Source organism: Rhinolophus ferrumequinum, chromosome 2 (assembly GCF_004115265.2).
Source record: "Rhinolophus ferrumequinum isolate MPI-CBG mRhiFer1 chromosome 2, mRhiFer1_v1.p, whole genome shotgun sequence".
Lineage (NCBI taxonomy): Eukaryota > Metazoa > Chordata > Mammalia > Chiroptera > Rhinolophidae > Rhinolophus > Rhinolophus ferrumequinum.
In genome coordinates, this window is record NC_046285.1 from 61,018,584 (window position 1) to 61,037,823 (window position 19,240).

The 19,240-nt window shown below is 43.4% G+C and overlaps 2 protein-coding genes across 7 annotated transcripts in view; one reads left to right on the forward strand and one right to left on the reverse strand.

Annotated features, from left to right (window-relative positions):
* Positions 1–2,696: 2,696 nt before the first annotated feature.
* Positions 2,697–7,756, reverse strand: LOC117012163 (5-hydroxytryptamine receptor 3C-like). Of its 3 annotated transcripts, none has more exons than XM_033088139.1 (9): positions 7,690–7,756; positions 6,355–6,521; positions 5,935–5,979; positions 5,372–5,481; positions 4,931–5,100; positions 4,593–4,753; positions 3,589–3,793; positions 3,224–3,439; positions 2,697–3,088 (listed from the first exon to the last, which is right to left on the reverse strand). In XM_033088139.1, the coding sequence occupies exons 1-9, from the start codon at positions 7,754–7,756 to the stop codon at positions 2,859–2,861; spliced, it is 1,371 nt and encodes a 456-aa protein (XP_032944030.1). In that variant the 3' UTR covers positions 2,697–2,858. The 3 variants fall into 3 exon arrangements, with proteins under 3 accessions (XP_032944030.1, XP_032944022.1, XP_032944037.1); XM_033088131.1 differs by having other exon boundaries at positions 2,697–3,080; positions 3,216–3,439; XM_033088146.1 differs by lacking the exon at positions 5,935–5,979.
* Positions 7,757–17,048: 9,292 nt separating this feature from the next.
* The window catches only part of ABCC5 (ATP binding cassette subfamily C member 5), a 79,713-nt gene continuing 77,521 nt past the window's right edge, over positions 17,049–19,240 (forward strand). For 2 of the 4 annotated variants that reach the window (XM_033091022.1, XM_033091054.1), the window contains exon 1: positions 17,049–17,151. The gene's annotated coding sequence lies outside the window, so the exon portion shown is untranslated. Of the gene's footprint in view, positions 17,152–19,071; positions 19,091–19,240 lie in introns of those variants that run through there. The other 2 variants (XM_033091047.1, XM_033091030.1) reach the window with 2 other exon arrangements.

The following is a 19,240-nucleotide window of genomic DNA, read 5'->3' on the forward strand; positions in this document are numbered from 1 at the left end:
TGTACCATGAATATGTGTGGAAAAAAATAAAATTATGCAACTTGATCTAAAATAATTTCAGAACTCATCAAACGCTGGGTAAGCGAGCTCCTCAACAAAGTCAAGGATGAATTTCCAGAGGAGATGACTGTCTCAGGACAGGGCCGGGAACTGAAAGGTCTGCAAGTATCTGACAAGCAGTATCAGCGGCAAAGGTTAAATCCATAGAGAATACCGAGGAAAGATGAATTGCCCAGGGTAGATTTAGGGAATATACACTCCAGCAAGGAATGGAAAAAGTACGAATAGTGAATTTGGGTGTTATGACTTACGAAGGGAGCGGGGAGGGAAGGGGTGAGGAGTAGGAAAAACTGAGGGAGGGAGGAAAAGGAAATTTAAAAGAAAGTTTGTCATTGGGACCCGGATCAGGGCCTTGCTCTTTCTGTTTTAATTCTCCTAAAGCGTTAACCGATAAAGACTTGAAGTGGTATTGATGTCTCCACATGGGACTCCTAGAGAACCTGTCTGGTTCTCAGCCTCATCTTGGAGGGCTGTGGGGTAAGAGTTCAGTATCTAGAGTCAGCCTGCCCAGCTTCAAACTGCAGCTCGGCCACTTCACTAGCTGTGGAACCTTGGCAGACAGCTCACGGGCTATGACATCGTCTCCCTGTGCTTCCTTTTCTCATTTATTTCATCTCAGTTATTTGAATATATAAAAATGGGGATAATGCTATAAAACCTCAGTTCTAAAACCTAAAGAGCTTTGAAAACCAAATGACATCCTTTGGTGGCAAAACCTGACATGAAACTAATGAGACTATTCAGTTTCATTTTTGCTATCTAGTGTGAACGTTCATAGATTTCAGGGCAGAAATATTCATGGGTTTGATATAAGGTGCCGCCTCATCCCGCCCTTGGGCTGTTCATAATATACAGCACATGCACAATTGTTACTTTTTTAAAATCTGAAAAATTCCAAATTCCAAAACACATTTATTTGGCTCCAAGGGTTTGTTGATCTGTAGTTCCTACTTCATAAGGCTACTGTAAGAATTAACTGTGTTTATTCATATAAAGCACTTAGAAGAGTGCCTGCCACATATTAATACATGTTAGTTATTACTATTACTATACTGCGTACTTTCTAGAGGCCCACGTTGTAGAAAGCTGTGAGTTGAGGAACTGCCAAAATAATACCAGATACAGTAATTTCTGTAGGTGAATATCAGGGCTCCTGGTCTGAACCTAGATTGTGTATACACTAGGTCTTGGACATGCGTAGAGGACTGGGAGTGGTCAAGGGAGTTGACCTAGAGTCTAGAACTTGACAGAGTTCTAGAAACTGAAGAGCCAAAGATCTTCCTGGAAAAATAATGCAGAGAAAAAAAGAAGCAGAATTAAGGGACATGAGTTTAGTTGGAAGACCAGGGGCCTGAGTCTTCCAGGAGCGATTCAGAAAGGAGCGATTCAGAATTGAGCAGGGTATTTCTGCCTCAATACTCCAGATTCCCACGGACTTCTGCCTGCAGAAGGGGACTGCAAGGAAAGAGCAAGTAACAGCTGGTCCCAGTGACTCAGCATCCAGCTGGGAACATCTGTGCTACAAGATTCAGCCTCCAGTGGCTTGAACTCCGAGAGGGCAGATGCTCCTGCAGAGGACACTGGGGTAGGACCTTAAGCTTGTACCACTAGCAGCAGCACTTCTAGAGGACATTGGCAGCCTTGCCACCCTTTGGGCATGTACAGTGACAGGAGGGAGCCAAAGGTGTTTGAGGAAGAACAGTGGAGAGGAGGAACCAGGGAAATACTGTTTAGTAAACAATATTCTGACTCTCTTTTTACTCCTAGCCTGTGGTGACCTGGGAAATATTGGCTTCAGATAGAAAGTAGAATAAATGAAAGAAAGGAAAAAAAAGGGTTGCTAAAAACAAAAGATTATGTTTCAGTTCTAATTAAATTGCTCTCAAATCTGTGCTTTTCTGAAGCTGGGATGCCCAGCAAATCATACTATGGCTCTCACGTACAGTGGCAACCAGTGGGAGAGACAACCAATAGACAAAGACTTTCAAAATCCTAAGGCAAGTGCTGGGAAGGGAAAATTTCCAGTTCATATGGGGGCGTTTATGTTACTTCCAGTAAAGCAGATGCCATTTTCAAATATACTTTCCTTGGCCTAATGTTTTCTTAGCATCATTAAGGGCAGATCAACTCATTGCAACACAGACAGTTAACAGTAATTCAGGATTATGTTAACACTCTTCTAAGTGCTTAATGATGAATGAATCATATGTCAGGCTGAGGTGAAAGGCTTCACTCTTTAAGCAAGAGATGCCTGGTTCTGGCATTTATTACTTTCTGAAGCTTATTCTAGGATAACTGGATTTAGGAGGTCAATCTCTCTTTTATTATAATTCCTTGTAATAGATTTTGGCTCCTCTCCCACTTTCACATGTTGTCTGCTAGACAAAAAAAAAAAAAAAAGTCCGTTTTGCTCTGGTATTGTGGTATTGAGAATTTTCTGAAGAAGACTCTTAATCCCGAGATTTTTTATGCTATAATATAATGCAGGGAAGAGCCAGTGCTTTCTGCAAAGGGGTTTATTGGGGTTATTCAATCAAAGAAGTATTCCAGGAAACTGCACCCTCAATAGCCAGACAGACAAGATTTTGGGAAGGCTTGATGGAGTGCAGGAGCAAGGACCTAACGCTGGGAGGGTATAGGAAACCATCCAGGTCTGGTCTGACTGCACAGAAGGACTGGGTTGAAAACTAGGTGGTTGGCAGGGCTGTGAGACTGGAATTTGGATGAGCATGAGAGCCTGGCTAGTTTCCAGAGCCAAGAGAAGCTCTAGGCTGGAGCATGAAGATGTGCATGACTCCCTATGTGTTCCAGAGGACAATGACCGTGATGACAAACGTGGCCATGAACAGCAGGTAGAGACGGAAGAGCAGGGTGTCCATCATGTGGCTGAACTGCACCCACAGGCCCACCAACTGCAGCTTCTGGGCCTCGTCTTCCTGCCGGGCCACTGTTGACCCAGGGCACCCACGTAAGTCTGCCTCTCGGGGATCTGGCACCGTCCCTACCAGCTCCACGGGCTCCTTCAGACCTAAGGAGAGACAGAGACCCAGCCATGGACTGCAAAGGTCACCCGGGATGGGGTGGGGGGGAGGCAGGCAAGGAGGCAGGGGCAGAGCAGTGGAGGTGTTAGAAGAGGAAGTGTGAGCAGAGCTGACTTTGTTACCAGGCAGGTGGGCAGGGGTGAGGTCCAGGCCCTTAGTTCCCTTCTGGGGCACAGTGGGGCAGCATCTTGTTGCTCTGGTGCCATGTAGAAGCAGGGAATGGAGCCATCGGGGCATGGGTGGGGGCTGGGTGGTGGCCAGGTGCAGCAAGTAGGAGATGAAGATGGTTTCCAGCAGGCTGAGCACCATCATCGACAGGCACAGGGCAAAGTATATACCTGGAAGGAAGGCCAGAGGCACCTCTAGGACTTCCTGTTTCCTAGTTTCCCACAGGGTCCGTTTTCAGGAACCGATTCCACTGGTCCATCTGCGCCCCCACCCCCACCCAACCTTGCTTTTAGTCTTCTGAAGGAGGTAGGGGCCATACTGATGAGGGGGGTGCCACTGTCTGGGAGTATGTCATTCATCATGAGCAGGAAGACGTTGTAGCCCAGCAGAAGTGTCATCTTGAATGGGGCACGAGTCTGGCTTTCTGCCGGCAGGTAGAAGCTGAGGGCGTCGATGGCAATCAGAAAGCTACTGGGCACCAGAAGGTTTATGACGTAGAGGGTGGGCTTGCGCCTGATGGCCACCTGGGGAGGAGAGAGCAGGCGAGCGAGGAGTAGGCTGGGAGCCTGCCAAGCCAGTTAAGAGCAAGAGTTGAGATTTGTCCCAGAACAAACTGTCTGGTAAGGAAACATTACTTTAAGTCCCTTTCACTATTCTCTCTCCAACAAAGTCATCTTAATCACCACAGTCTGCCTTCCCAGGGTTTGATTCTGCCGTGCTGCGTACCACTGAAACATACCTCATTCCTTCTTGGCCCAAAGGGTCAACTTTCTCCACGTACAATTTTATCCCTATCAGCGTGCTCTTCACAGGACTGAGGGACCGGATCCGTAGGTTATCATATGCATTTTATCCTGTATTTCTGCTTGCTCTCCTCATCAAGGTTTAATTGCAAGTGATTTTGCTAGTGGAATTTTAAATCAATGGGAGGGAAAGCAAGACAGTGGCAGATATTTTGGGATCTCCAGGATTTGGAATCACCATGTCCCTAAGACAGTGCTTCATAACTTTTCTACCATCTCTTTTTAAAAATAAACCTAAAAATTCCAGTCCTCTAAAAAGTTCTGATGACCCTGGGGGACAGGAAGCTCGCTTTCCCTGTGAATCACCATCACAGGAACTTTGCTTCTTCCTCAGGGAGGATTTATTCCATCCATATTTACTGAGCCAGATACTGTTCTAGGTACTGAAGATTTATCAGTGAAAAAAGTAATACAAATCTCTGCCCTTGTGAAACTTACTTTCTAGTGGGCGAGCTCACATTCTAGTGGGGAACGTAAGCTATGCATCTTAGAAGATCACAACCAGGGCCCCGAAGCTCACATAGAAAATGATTTGGTCGTACTGGCCGGTGTCCAGAGTCATCTTCAGTGCTCTCTGGTGGATGCCCAAAAGCACCCACTCCCCCTTGCTCTGAATGAGGTTCTGTGAGGTGTTCAAAATTTCCCACACTTCCTTCTCCATGCCCAGGACCATGTTCTCCACTGCAAAGAGATCCAGACAACTCAGTGTCCCCAAATGCGCCCACCCTCCTTGCCCAGAGACTGTTGGATTTCTTGCCCCTTCAGTGAGATGCCCACACTGTTCCCAACTTTCTGTCCTCTTTTTCAAAAACCCTTTTTCTCCCTCTCAACAGACTACTATATATGAGCATCACTCACCTGTGTAGATGAAAGAGCTGAAGGAGAGTGTGCAATTCTGTTCATCAAAGGGGAAATAGAAGATGTCCAGATTACAGATGCTGACCACCTGCATTGGCTTATCGTATTTGACGCGCCCGTCACTGTTGACATAAGCCATGAGACCTGTGGGTGTCTGATCTACATCCATGCTGTATGTGAGAAGGACAGGGAAGTGGGTGCTGTGGGATCCCCATCAGACTTGGCCTGCGTTCTCTCTCAGGTCACCCCATTCCTGTCCTCCAGCCCCACTCATCTGACTCCCCCCTCCCACATATCACCATGTTCTGGGGATTTTGTAAGCTCTTCAGTTCAGATGATGCTCCTTTCTAAGGTGAGTCTTTGTGTGGCCCCTATTAGTTACGTCATGCTCTTCCCAGGAGATACGGTTTCCTTCACGCTTTTCTCATCCTTCATACTCACAACTCCTGGATGAAAATATCTGGAATCCACAGATTCTCAGCTACGATGCTGAGCGTCCTGATGCCCCCACATTCTGCTGGGTTCCACCTGATGAACTGATTGTACCAGATCTAGAGGAGACCACAGCATGGGACAAATGGGGTGAGTCAGTTTTAGTCTTGCTCTATCTCCTGCACTTTCCTTTCCTTTTCTCAATCATTTCCTCACTCTCCCACCCCTCCCTGGTGACAGCTGTCACCAAGTCACTAACAGAGTCTTACTTCCACTTCTCTCTCAGTGCTCTCAAGGGAGACCTTGAGCTTGGCTTTAAATTCTCTGGATGGGGCCACTTAAATATTGGCTTTCATGACCTTCGTTTATGCTACTTTCTCCCCGTGCCCTATCTCTGCCTTCCTAAACTGGCAGAATAGTCAGGAAGTTTTGTGGTTTCATTGTTGGCCTGGCTCTGTTTGAACTTGTCTAACTCATGAGTATTCTAATTTATCCATTGTAATCTGCAAAATTGCACCCAGGAGTAGACAAATGGAGGTACAACAGTAAAGAAGAAACTGAGTCTATCATACCATATTTAGCCACAGGAATGATGTCATCAGTTGAAGCTGTTCATTCTGGAAAAAACAATTTTCATCCAGGATCATTAACTTTATGAAGTCAGGTCCAAAGCTGCCACTCACCTCTTACTCATTTCCAAGGCTGTTCTCTGTGACAATTATAATTTTTAATCATAAGCCACTGAAAAATGTAGGTCAAATAATCCAAGGCACATGGGAAATATGAGTGAAAAGAAATAGTTTGATAGTCCACTGGGATTATGTTTCTTGTGGAGTATTCTAAGAAAGAACAGATTTCACCTGCAGTGATGCCACTGTAGCTCTCCCTGTCATGTCTCCCCACCCCATAGAATGAGCTCTTAATTTTACAAAATCCAGTCAGGAAACCCACTGCTTACCACTAGACCATTGCAGTGTTGGGTCAGGACTCACCAGTTCCAGGATGGCAGACAGGGTGAAGGAGATGTTGACCTGTATGGGGATGCTGTAGTTGACCACTGGACGGAAGGCCTTTCTGTCAAACGCTGCTTGGAAGGCAGCAGGGTCCACCCCATGCTGGTCAAAGCCTGAGCAATTGATGGTGAAAGAGTCTCCTCTTCCTGTAAAGAGCAGAGACTCTGTGAGAGGAGTGCCCAGACTGGGTCCTAGAGAGTGTTTCCGCGCAGAGAGAAAATGGCGGGTATGGGAGAAGCATGTGAGCTCTTCCTTCCTTAGCCAGGGAGCATGGGTTGGGCCGGTAGGCAAATGGTGGAAGTCGATGAAGGTGAGCTGAGTCAGCGTCCATCCTTAATTCCATTGATTCTGTCTCCATGCAAACTTTGTCCAAATGTGTATGCAAACTCAGCCGTGACCACAGCGTTTCAGTGTCCTGCTGTGTTACCAAACTCAACCACAGACCTTTCCGCCTTCACTCAATATCCTTCCATTGCTGATCTCTGTCCTTGAGCCATCTGAGTGATGTCAGTGACAAATTTTGTAATCACAGTTCTCCTCCTCACTATGTGAATAAGGCATAGATGATCATGAATTAATGATAAGGGAAGTAATCGGGTAGGTAGAGTGAGATATGTTAGACCTTAAAGAAGAACCCAGTTTTTTAATTTGATGAGTATTTATTGTGTTTTTACTATGTGCTGTGATTGTTGTCTTCTAAAACTCAGTAGTCATCACCACTGAGATGATCTTAAAGAGAGATTCTTGATACTGATCTTATACCTAACTCCTTTCTTGTCATACTTTTTGGAGCAGCAACAGAGAATGATGTGGTAACATCTATTTTTATCTGTGATGTTGTAGTATCCTGCACTGCTCATTTTAAATAATGAACAAGAAAAATACTCTAGACTGGGAAAATTATACTGGAAAAGTTTCCCTCTTTCACAAGTCTCCTCATCTATGCCCTTCCCCTTAGCATCTTCCCTGTTCTATTTCATTTGTTTCAAGAAAACTAAGAAATAATTATCTTCTTTTTAGCCTCACCTGATACTCAGAAACCGTGGGGATAGGTTCTATGCCTGGAAAGAGAAAGCCACGTAGAAGGACAAGAGGCCAATAGAAACAGGAGTGGAGAAGTAACTAAAGAGAAGAGTCAGCTAGTAACTAGTACGATCCTAGAAAGAGGTACAGAGCTGTCAGTGTTGTAAATTTCCATTTTTTACCAAAACGAACATCCAGTATTGACTGTCTAGGAATAACAAGAATTACCCTGGTTTCTCTGTTTCCCAAAAGTTATTTGTCTGCTTTGCTCTTGTTCTTGTCCCATCTTACCTTGAAGCAGCAGGTAGAGGATGAGGCCGAGGAGGAATCTCTCCTGATGGAGCCAACCTCTTTCCATCCTTTCCTTGGCTCTTCTCTGGGGAATTAGTGATGATGTTGACCTTAAAAGACCAGAGGCCACACCTTGAGCCCTAGCTTTGAATAATACAGGTGTCGGGTGGCATTAGCCACCCTTCTAACAAGCACCCCTGGTGCCAAGAGAATGTCATGGAGGACTACCCACCCTGTGACCCTGATAATCAGTGACTTGGAGAACAAAGGGAGAGTAATTGGACCTGAATCTAATCTCCAAAAGTAATCTTGAAAATCAGTTTGGAGAGAAGGAAGCAAAAATATTTGGTCACTGGAGCAGTGCTAATGGCTTCCTCATACGGTGGAGTCACTCTGGCATATGAAGCATCCTAGAAAAGGCACATAAGGATTGCCATTGCCTTCAAATGGCACAGACATTTATTTTAACCCTCTTGCCAGTTTTCAAAAAACAATTGGTTGTCTCCTTTTTTGGGGGGGGATATTGGGGAACAGTGTGTTTTTCCAGGGCCCATCAGCTCCAAGTCATTTTCCTTCAATCTAGTTGTGAAGGGTGAGGGGCTGGTGGGAATTGAACTGGCAACCTTGTTGTTAAGAGCTGGCACGCTAACTGAGCCGCCTGCCGCCCCTTGGCAGCTCAGCAGCAGCTCAGCTCAAGGTGCTGTGTTTAATCTTAGTGGCAGGGATTGATCTTAGTTTAATGCCCCCATCCCATGCGGGACTCGAACAGGCAACCCTGTTGTGAAAAGCTCACACTCCAACCAACTGAGCCATCCGGCTGCCCTGTCTCCTTTTTTAGGATCAACTTCAGACTCTAAGGTTTGAAACATGACTTCAGTACTGACAAGTCCTAGCTTTGGATTGTTTTGAGTGTATCAAAAGCAATGTGGACCCAGGCCTACTGGATGGAGGGAGTGACCGGCAGGTAGAGGAGAGTTGGTAGAGAGGGAATGCTGTTTTTAGTAGAGGTTGACTTATGACTTCACGAGTGATCAGCCTGTACATTTATTTTTTTTTATTTAAGATTTTACTGGGGAAGGGGAACAGGACTTTATTGGGGGAACAGTGTGTACTTCCAGGCCTGTTTTCCAAGTCAAGTTGTCCTTTCAATCTTAGTTGTGGAGGGTGCCGTTCAGCTTCAAGTTGTTGTCCTTTCAGTCTTAGTTGTGTCGGGCGCAGCTCAGCTCCAGGTCCAGTTGCCGTTGCTAGTTGCAGGGGGCACAGCCCACCATCCCTTGCGGGAGTTGAACCGGCAACTTTGTGGTTGAGAGGATGCACTCCAACCAACTGAGCCATCCGGGAGCTCAGCAGCAGCTCAGCTCAAGGTGCTGTGTTCAATCTTAGTTGCAGTGGGCGGAGCCCACCATCCCTTGCGGGACTTGAGGAATTGAACTGGCAACCTTGTGGTTGAGAGCCCACTGGCCCATGTGGGAATCGAACCGGCAGCCTTCGGAGTTAGGAGCATGGAGCTCTAACCGCCTGAGCCACCGGGCGGGCCCCGTTTATGTTGTTTTTGGTCCCGCGAATGTTTTAAAGAGATTAGTTGTCAACATTTGAGAATTGGGAGATTTCACATAAAAACTTGCGTTTCTGGCTTCCTTCAAAAAATCAGATCATCAATACTGGGCTCACGTTTGTGCTTGACAACAAGGTGCCAAAGCTAAGGACGGTGAAGGCCTTTGGATGGAACATATTCTCTTTAGAGCATCACCGTCTCTGCGGTCTTATTCCTGCCCAGCCCCCCTCATTTATGTTACCTGCTTAGCCTCTGTAGGTGTTTGAGTTTGTCTTTGACTGGTAAGAGGAATTTTCTTGTGTGATTCTTAAAGAGACTTGAACAGTAATTTCAAAACACCACTTCATGCCTAGGTAATCAGAGGTCTCATCAGATTTAGAGTGTGCAAATATTTGGTTCATAGCAGAAACCAGACATGGTAAGGTTAAGTGGGTCAAAGTAATCAACGGTTTAACCTGTTTTAGTCGAGAATTATTTCTGTTAGGGAAGGCTCCAGGGAGGATAATCAGTAACTTAGAGAACAAGGGAAGAGCAGTTGCTTCAATGAAGGAGTTTTACAGACCGAGTTGGTGTGATTCAGTAAGAAATGTCTAAGATCAGATCCCGTTACTGCGGGAATCATGTCACCCTCTCTCAGCCTCGGTTTCCTCATCTCTAAAATTGGAAGGATAAAACCTATCTTGCAGGTGTTTATGTGGTTAGAGATAATGTATGTGCAGTGCCTTTCCCGTCCTGAGCAGTTAATGAATTGAAGCAGAAGTAACAGTAAAAACGGCAGTAATAACAGCTGTTATTGTTCTTCTGGCTCACCTGAGATTGCTCAGGTCGCTTCAGTTCTGAATGGAGTCTTCTGGACTTTTAAACTGTCTCGATTGACTGAAGCAACCCCACTTCCGATGACCCCTTTTCTCTCAGCCCCACTCAGCTAGATAGATACTGATAAGGTTCATCCCTCTGCTCTTCTCAGCATTACTCTTCATCGTTCGAGAATCCCTTCCTCTTTGGGAAGTTTTCTTTTTAAAGATGACTTTAGATAAGCATATCTCAAAGCATTCTCTGCGAACCCTAGTGCTACAGGGTGTTACATGCTGTTTCTAAAAAATTAGTTTGGTTATTTCGATTCGAAAAAGTCTAAGAAATGCTGAATTAAACAAAGCTAAACAGGTTTTATTATTGTAGGATTTTTCTGAGTATTTAGCTAACATGTTGATGTGACTTGAATATCATATACATAATTTCCCAAACTTATTTGACTTTGCAAATTTCTTTTTCTCAGAATATCTTGTAGGACACTACTCCATGGATTATTCTGGAGAAATACTGCTTTAGGTAACTAGAATAAATCTAAAAGAAAAAAAAACTTAAAAAATTTGTTTTAAACTTGCTATAGATAGAATATAGAAAGCAACCAGCTTATGTATAAATAAATCAAGAAAATTTTAAAATCTAGGTAAGTATTTTAAAACCTGAAATTTTATTAGAACTGTAAGAATGTACAAGCAACTAGAAAGTATAATAAAATATGAATTGCAAGCTGTTTCTGAATCCCTGAGCAATATAAACTTAGACTGACTCAAGGAGAAATCTGTTTTTTTCTTTTCCTTTAGATCAATAGCCTACCAGTTGCAGGCCACATGTCATCCACCTAGATATAATTTTAGGATGAGAGTTTAAAAAGATGCTTTGGTATTGTTACTTCTCAAATATGCTCAGAAAATAAGATTTTAGTAACTGAAAAGTGGTAGGACATTTTCTCCTTGGTGGTCTTGTAATCAATAAAGTATATAATTTGTGTTTTAAGAATTCATGTGATTTCATCCTGGGACTCAATAAAGGAACTATTTTGATTGAAAAATAAATGCAGCCTGCATAGATTTTAATTTTTCTGAACTGACATTCGTGCTGAAAATGTTATCACCAACGTAGACTACAGTTGTTTATCTCTTCTGATCAAAAGCCCATATTTATAAAGCAAAACACTTGAGAAGTGCCTAGACCTGTTTTAATGGGAAGGCTGGACTACCAGTTCTAGCTTCTCTTAGTGGGGCCCCGTTGCCTCCCCTGTTGTGGCCTGACAGGTGCTCAGTCCATACTTCTCAATAATGTGGGGAATACCCCATATACATCTCACCATTACAGATGTTAGACACACTACCATTTTATTCAATTGAGTAAACAATCCTTAATTCTTATTCTGGGAGATTCAAAATCTCAAGGCCTGTCTATGGGCTGTGATGCTTGTTTTTAACTGGGTAGATTTAGATGGTTGTTCTGGGTGGAAAGAATAGCTACAGTAAAACCATGGAAATTATAGTGTTGTCAGAACCTCAGATTTAAGTAGGAGAGTGGTAGGAAATGAAGCTGTGGTATTTCGTGGGGCCAGATCACAGAAGGCCATGTAGACCAAGCAAAAGTTTGGTTTAATGCCCAGTGTCTCCCCAACTTGCATAAAGTTCATACCTCTTTTAAGGGAAATAATTCTCCTAAACCCTTGATGTTGACTTAAATTGTTTACATTATAATATTACTTAAATATGTATATTCATAAAACCATGTATAAAGTTCTTACACTTACAGCTCTTGTAAAAAAAAATTGAAATTAATTTACAAAGTATGTACATACAAGATTATAGAATCAACACAACACTAATTTGGATGATATTATTTTGCTAAAATTAGATACTTGCTGTCAATTATTTTTCTCTTTTTAACAAGGAATTAATTTTTGGACACCAATCTTCTTTTTTGGGGGCAATTTGATAGTGTATCTCAGTGTAACAATACTTAAAAAGATTTTTAAAGCAATTCTTCATTTAATTCTAAGAACTGGCCTTACTGCTAATGAGCTTGGGGAATTATTGCTACAAAGATGGGAAGTATGTAATACTTTCCTCCATAAAGGGAATGTGGGACATGACTTATAATGTGACTACTGTATAGTCTATACTGCATGAACTCTGCTAATCCCACTGCAGTTCTCTATTGACAATACTATGAAACCTTCATCTGCATACACACTATGATGTCATTTGGCCTTCATTTGGCCTTGTTTACATCTTAAACCTTCTTTTTTAATTTGCCTGAGACCATTCAAGGGGTGCATTATTCTGTCGCATCACATATTGTTTCCGTGATGTCAAATAAAAGATTCAATTTATTCACTAATTTTAACAAATGTCTTTTTTCGCGAAAATGACTTTCATTGCAAGATTGATCTGCAAGAAAGAAATTTTGTCTTTATAAGTGCAGAAGAATTTAACATGTGTGCCACAGCAGATGTGCGGGGATCGTTACCACTTGGCATTAGAGCCTGACCAGCCGGGGAGAGGAGGGTGACAGGAGAGTAGGGCAGTACAGCATTTCTCGTGTCCATGAACGTACCACCATCCATCTAGTTCTGCAACTGGAAACCTAGGTGTTACCCTCGACACCTCTCTTGCTCATAACACCACATATAATCCATTAACAAGATCTGTTGATTTTACCTCTTAAATCTCTCTCGAGTCCATGCACTTCTCTCCCTTTCCCACCACAATCCTGGTCCAAGCCACCGTCCTCTCTTTCCTGGACAACAATGATTCTTAGCTAGATTCTTCTCTTCCATTCTAGCTGCCTCTAATTCTTTCTCCACTCTGCCAGCTGCAGTGCAGTTTTCAAAATGCAAATTTGATTTCTCAACCCTTAACCACTCACCTTTTAAAACCTTGCAGTGCTTGCCTTTTGCTCTTACTCTAATGACCTGTAACGTAGTCTACAGGCCTTTGGAAACGTTCTCTTCCTTCTCCCACCGCCTGACTTGTTGTTCCCTTTGACTAGAGTATTCGCTCCTCTGCCACCTCCACTGTCTTCACCTTGCTAACTTGTATCCTCCTTCAGATGTAACATATAACCTCCTTGTCTAGTACTTACCACAGGTATAATGTAGATTTAGATTGATATTTATCTGGGACTCTAAGTTCCATGAGAACAGGAGACACGTCTGTTTTATCTCCACTGTATCTCCATCAAATACTAAATGCATGTGTATATTTAGTACATTATTTAACATAAATGCTATTTAAAAATACATGCAATTCTGCATTGAGACAGCTTCTCTAGCTCCTTGCCTGAGTGTTGGAGAGTATCACCCCCAAAACACTTCACATCACAAACACGTTTCCTGGAGGGGATTCTTTGCAATCAAGATCATGTAAATAAGGTAAGTCTGTGCCCTAGGCTATCCTTGGGGGGGACTGCAATAGTGCCATAGTGTATTGAAGCCTGGCACCAGGGTGGCATACGGCTCATCCATTTTTTTTTTTTTACCTATAATCAATATATTTGAAGTATTTCAGAGAGATATTAGAAGCTTTTTTATTTTATATTAGGGTATCAGATATGTAGCTTTAGGGTGCTACAGTGTTTGAGACATGTTTGGAAGTACTAGTATGCCTTGGCGAGGTGGCTTGCGGAGTGCTGAGGAAAAGTTTTCTTTGTCCAACCAGACGGCCAGAGACACTTCAGGAATTTTTATCAGTAGAAACTAAGATTCTTTGGTTAAATTGCATGTATCCACCGAGAGGAGAAATGTTTGTTCCTATGATATTGAAACTTTTTATTATGAAATACATAAAAGCTACCAAAAATACAACAAATGATATTAGAAGCACCCATGTACCCACCTCCACGCTTTGACATTTATTTTACATAAATTTTAACATTTACAAGTCATTTTTTTTTTTAAAGATTTTATTGGGGAAGGGGAACAGAACTTTATTGGGGGAACAGTGTGTACTTCCAGGACTTTTTTCCAAGTCAAGTTGTTGTCCTTTCAATCTTAGTTGTGGAGGGTGCCGTTCAGCTTCAATTTGTTGTCCTTTCAGTCTTAATTGTGGAGGGTGCAGCTCAGCACCAGGTCCAGTTGCCATTGCTAGTTGCAGGGGGCGCAGCCCACCATCCCTTGTGGGAGTCGAACTGGCAACCTTGTGGTTGAGAGCCTACTGGCCCATGTGGGAATCGAACCGACAGCCTTCGGAGTTAGGAGCATGGAGCTCTAACCGCCTGAGCCACCGGGCAGGCCCTACAAGTCATTTTTTAAAGGAATAAGATATTACAGAAACAGGTGAAGCCCCTTGTGTGTCCCTCTCTGATCACATTTCCCTCCCTCCAATAGCAGAGGTAACTATACCTTAAAATTGTTGTTTATCATGCCCCATACCTATGTGTGTATCCTTAAATAACATATATTTTTATGTTTACAAAATTAATACAAATGGACTCATACAATTTGAGTCTTTTTGTAACTTATTTTTACTCAACATTGTTTTTGAGATTTATACATATTGATACATAATAGCCCTGTTCTTTCACTGCTGTATAATAATATCCCATTGTACAAATACCATAATCTAGTTATCTGTTCTCTTGCTAGTGACATTTAGATTCTACTATTACAGACAACGCACAACGAATATTCCTTGTGCACATGTGTGAGATATACTTCAGGGGCAACTTTCCTCAGCTAATGGCATTAAGCCCAAATGCCCTAAGTATTCATTGTGTGTAATGAATAAACTTCTCCCTGGACACCTAAAATGATATTAGCTATGTTATCCTTGGGAAAATTAAGAAAATAGTCACTCAAATAATTTTGTGTAAGGCTTAATTCACATGCAGAAGCCCCCTCTGAGAAAGGCTAGTCTAGAGCATATATGCAGAAGTGGAATTGCTGGGTTCAAGGATAGGCACATACGACAAAAAGCATTAGCTTTTACCAAAATCGTTCTTTTCTTCTTGCATTGTAACAGAATTGTGGTTGGCTCATAGCTGCCAACTGAATTAAATGTGACCATCTGACTAAATTGTCACCAATTGAATGTGATTAGAAATGATGGTATGCTATTTCCTGGCTGGTGCCTTAAGACCAGCTCACACCTCCCCAGTCTCTTTTTCCTTTCTCACACCTGGGTGACTGGTGGTAGGAATGAGTAGAGCAACTTTGGGAGCCAAATGTTGAATCTGACAGAGCCACTGTCACTCTGGGTCTCTGACGGACTGCAAGAAGCAGAACTGCACTGCTGATCTGATATACTCACCTAGGACCCTTACGCACTGAATTTTAGGAGTCTATTTGCGGTTTAACAATACAGTCCATTTCCAACTTAATGAATTTGGCCAAACTGTTCCTTAATGTGGTTCAATCAGTTAATACTCTACCAGCAATGTGTGAAATAGCCTGTCTCTCCAGATCCTTGACAACACTTGGTGTTGTCGGATTTTTACATTTTCCTGTTAGATGGGCATAAAATGGTAACTCACTGGTATTTTAATTTCCATTTCCCTGATTATTATTGAGATTGGGTGTCTTTTCATACATATTTGAGTGGCTGCTCTGGTTTCCTTTTCTGTGAACTGTCTGTTCATACCATTTGCCTATTTTCCCATTGGATTGTTTGCCACTTCTTATTGAGTTGTAGAAATTATTTTATAGTTTATGTTAAAAACTTTGTCAATTATAACTTGTGCTTTATCTTTTCACTTATGACACCATGTACAAAAGTTTAAATTTTAATATTGTAAAAATTTATCAGTCTTTCCTTTCTTATTTTTGTATCTTGTTTGAGAAGTTCTTCTCTACTCTCCAGTTCACAAAGATATTTCACACTTTCTTCTAAATGTTTTAAAGTTCTCCGTTTCAAATTAGGCCTTTGATCTACCTGAAATAGATTTTTCTGTGTGGTATGCAGTAGTAATCCTTGAATTTTTAAAATTATGGATAACCAATTGTACCAGCACTATTTATTGAATCATCTTCCTTTTCCTATTGATTTGTAATGTTTTCTCTGTTGCAGATCAAGTTTACATATATGCATGAGTCTGTTTTTAGGTTCTTTATTCTATTGCACTGATATATCAATCCATCCTCGTGCAATAACACTGTATTAATTATTCCAGCTTTATGACACGTTAGTGTCTTCACACTATCTAGTTGTATAAAGGTGGACAAATCACTTTACCTTCCTTTATTTTTTTAATCTCTGAAATGAATAATCATAATACCTCCACATAGGGTGGTTATGGAGATTAAAGAAATAAGAATTGTATGTAAAGCACCAGGGACAGAGTAGGTAGGCGCGCAACAGAGAGTGGTTACATTATATTATGATCATGTTGAAGGTACAGATGAAACACAAAGAGAAATAAAATGACCAATCTCTTTTGGAACTTCAGTTTCATTTATAAAAAGAAAGGGATGAATTGGCATACTGTTTCTAAGGCTCTTGCCACTCTAAAAACTGTGATCATGGCATTTTATTATCTAGAAACCAGGCAGCACACACTCCGTGTTGGGCAGTGGGATACAAGTGAGAAAGGTGTTAACAGAACGCAGCGTGGATTCCTGAGCAAGCAGTAGTCAAATGTTAAGTGCACAACAGATAAGATTTGGGGCTGGCTGGCGACAAGGACATAGAGGCTACAATGACCTTCACGGTGTTTTCTGGTGTCTAAACGGCTGCACACAGTCGGGACCTCCCTGCCTACAAACACCGGGCTGCCGGCCCACAGAGGGCTACTGTCAACCCTCCCGGCAACCCCCGGGGAACACGGCTTCAGAGAAGATTCTAGACAGGCTCGCAGAAGTCCTGGGAAGGATGGTGCAGACCTAGGAGTGCAGTGGAAAGGGGGAGCAGCTTGCACCTCCCCCAGGGCTTCTGCGGTGCTTCTGGGAAATTGAGTCCTTTGCCGCGTGTTCAGCCTCGGGCTCCTGGAAGCGGGACTACAATTCCCTTCAGTCATGGGGAGTCTTTGTGCAGCACGCCTGCGCAGTCTGGCGGCCAATGCCGCTATAAAGGCTTGTTTTGCTCCAGAGCTGATGCTCGGGAGCGTGGTCGAGTGGCCGGCGCGGCGGTACTGGAGCTGGGGCACAGGTAGGTAGCGGCTACCGCCGCACCTCTTCCTTTTCCCTCGGTTGGCACAGGGATCACCCCGGTGTGTTTCCTCTGGGGCTGGCGGGCTGTGATCGGGGATACGAGCAGTTCGGGGGAAGCTGAAGTCCTGAGAAATGGGGTCTGGCCTCCCTCTGGTTTCCCGCCGCCCCCTTCTTGGGACGCCACCCTTGAGGACGCGTGGTGAGGTACTGGCGTGGGAAGGCAGGTAGGGTGGGATGAGCGGCCAAGGGTGCTGGCTACATTCTCGGCTGCGGCCACCAGGGGGTGCTGCGTCCGTGGGTGTGGGTCGCTGTCCGCTTTCCAGGCCCGAACTGGCCATGGGAACGCCCTTCGTCCAGGGCATCCCAGGCGAAGCTGGCCTGAGAAAAGTCCCCATCCTCAAGATAGTGGGTTGGGCGGCCTGGGGCACCCCAGCTCATGCCGCACACTGGAGACTCTGAGCTGCCAGCGACCTCTCGGTTTTTTTTACAAGTGGGTAAATAGAGGTTTGTGACTTAAGCACACACAGCAAACCCTGGGCAGAGCCTAGAATGGAACCCAGATCTCTCGACTGTCATCAGTACCCTTTCCACTTCCACCACAAAGAGCTGCACGATGCGTTGTGTTTATTACACAAAGGTCATTTGATTATGTACAGATGAGGGAGAGGCAGGAGCCACAGGAAAGATTGGCAAAGTTTCAGAAGGTTTTGAAGGAGGAGATGGATAGGTTTCACTGGGGTCTCTAGCGTAAGTGAAAGGTGCAGAAGGCTGAAGGCACAACAAGTGGATGGCAGGAGGGGGGTAAATAGTTTTAGCTCCGTTTTTTGCAGCTTCAGGGCCTGGAATCAGATTCCTGAGGTGTTGGAAACCTAAGTTTTGTTACAATGAAGGCAATTTGGAAACACCGGTCTGTGTAGTTATACACCTGTGCAACCCCCATGCAGTTTCGTCTGCTTCATTGTACACTTTTATTACTGGAAGCAGTTTTGATTTTTAAAAAAGGCAGCTGACCAAGTGGCCTCAACTCTGTTGATTTTTAGTCTGGCACTTCTTTGGGGTTCTCCCACTTTGGTTATTCTGCTAGTGCCATTGCATAGCTTGGCTCAAACATAAACAAAAATCCTTTCCTTTTTATCCTCTCTTAGCTACAGCAAGTTAGCATTTACAAAAGACGTTTAAACAACTTTAAGGGAGAACAGAAGAGAGAAATATTATGCAAATCGTGTTTTTCAAAATAGTCTAGTCTAGTGACTCTTCCTTAGTTGCTTTCTTCAGATTTGGGCCTCGTTTCTTTCCAAAACCTATTGGCCTTCCTAGTTTTTGACCGGCCTCCATGTGGAGGGCCCGGCCTTATATCTCTGATGCACAGAAGATGGAGTCCTCTTGTGGGTTCAAGGCCAAAAGATAGTAACTTTGTGCCCACAGCAGGCCTGCCTACTCTCATGGCTGTGACTCTTTTCCCCAGGAAATGAAAGAAGCAGAAGTGTTAGAGGTGATGGAAAACTGCTCCCCACACCCTTTATACGTGGAATAACTTGCAATAAAGTGAAAGAAACTTTGGTTGTCGTGAGTTCTTAGACAATTGAGGTGATCTTTCTGTTCCTCTTGACATGGCATTTGATACTGTAAATGAGTTCCTGTGGCCTCCTCCTTTTCAAATTCCCTCCCCTCCTCCTGCCTTGTTTTCAAAGTAGGACTAATCTTTTCAGCTTCCAGAAATTAGCTAGGCTAGGGAACCTTTGGAAGGGAAGGCTGGACTTCTGTGACCCCTGTAGCAAGAAGGATTACTCCTATTTGCAGTTGCACCCAGACACTGGGGACACTGGCAGGTGCCAGGTCTGTTTATAGTTTAGGCTTAATGAGGTCTCAGTGACATGATTGCTGTGCTCTTGGTTGTAAGCCGGTGTTCTTTATGGTGCAGTTTGTCATTGGACAAGGTGACTTTTCTCTTTTGAGATAAGTAACTTAGCTGTATCAACTCAGAGTACTTGAATCAGACCTCTGAAAGGCAAGAAGTCATGCTTTCTTTGTGCTGGAAACATTATCTACGGAGGAGATTTAGTCCTTTCTATTTAGAGGATTAGTCA

Coding starts and splice junctions, on each gene's coding strand:
- LOC117012163 (XM_033088139.1), bottom strand. CDS start 7,756: ATGGAAAGAGGTTGGCTCCATCAGGAGAGATTCCTCCTCGGCCTCATC. Junction 6,522..7,689: donor CCTCTACCTGCTGCTTCAAG/GTAAGATGGGAC, acceptor TGCTCTTTACAG/GAAGAGGAGACTCTTTCACC. Junction 5,101..5,371: donor GATATTTTCATCCAGGAGTT/GTGAGTATGAAG, acceptor TCTCACATACAG/CATGGATGTAGATCAGACAC.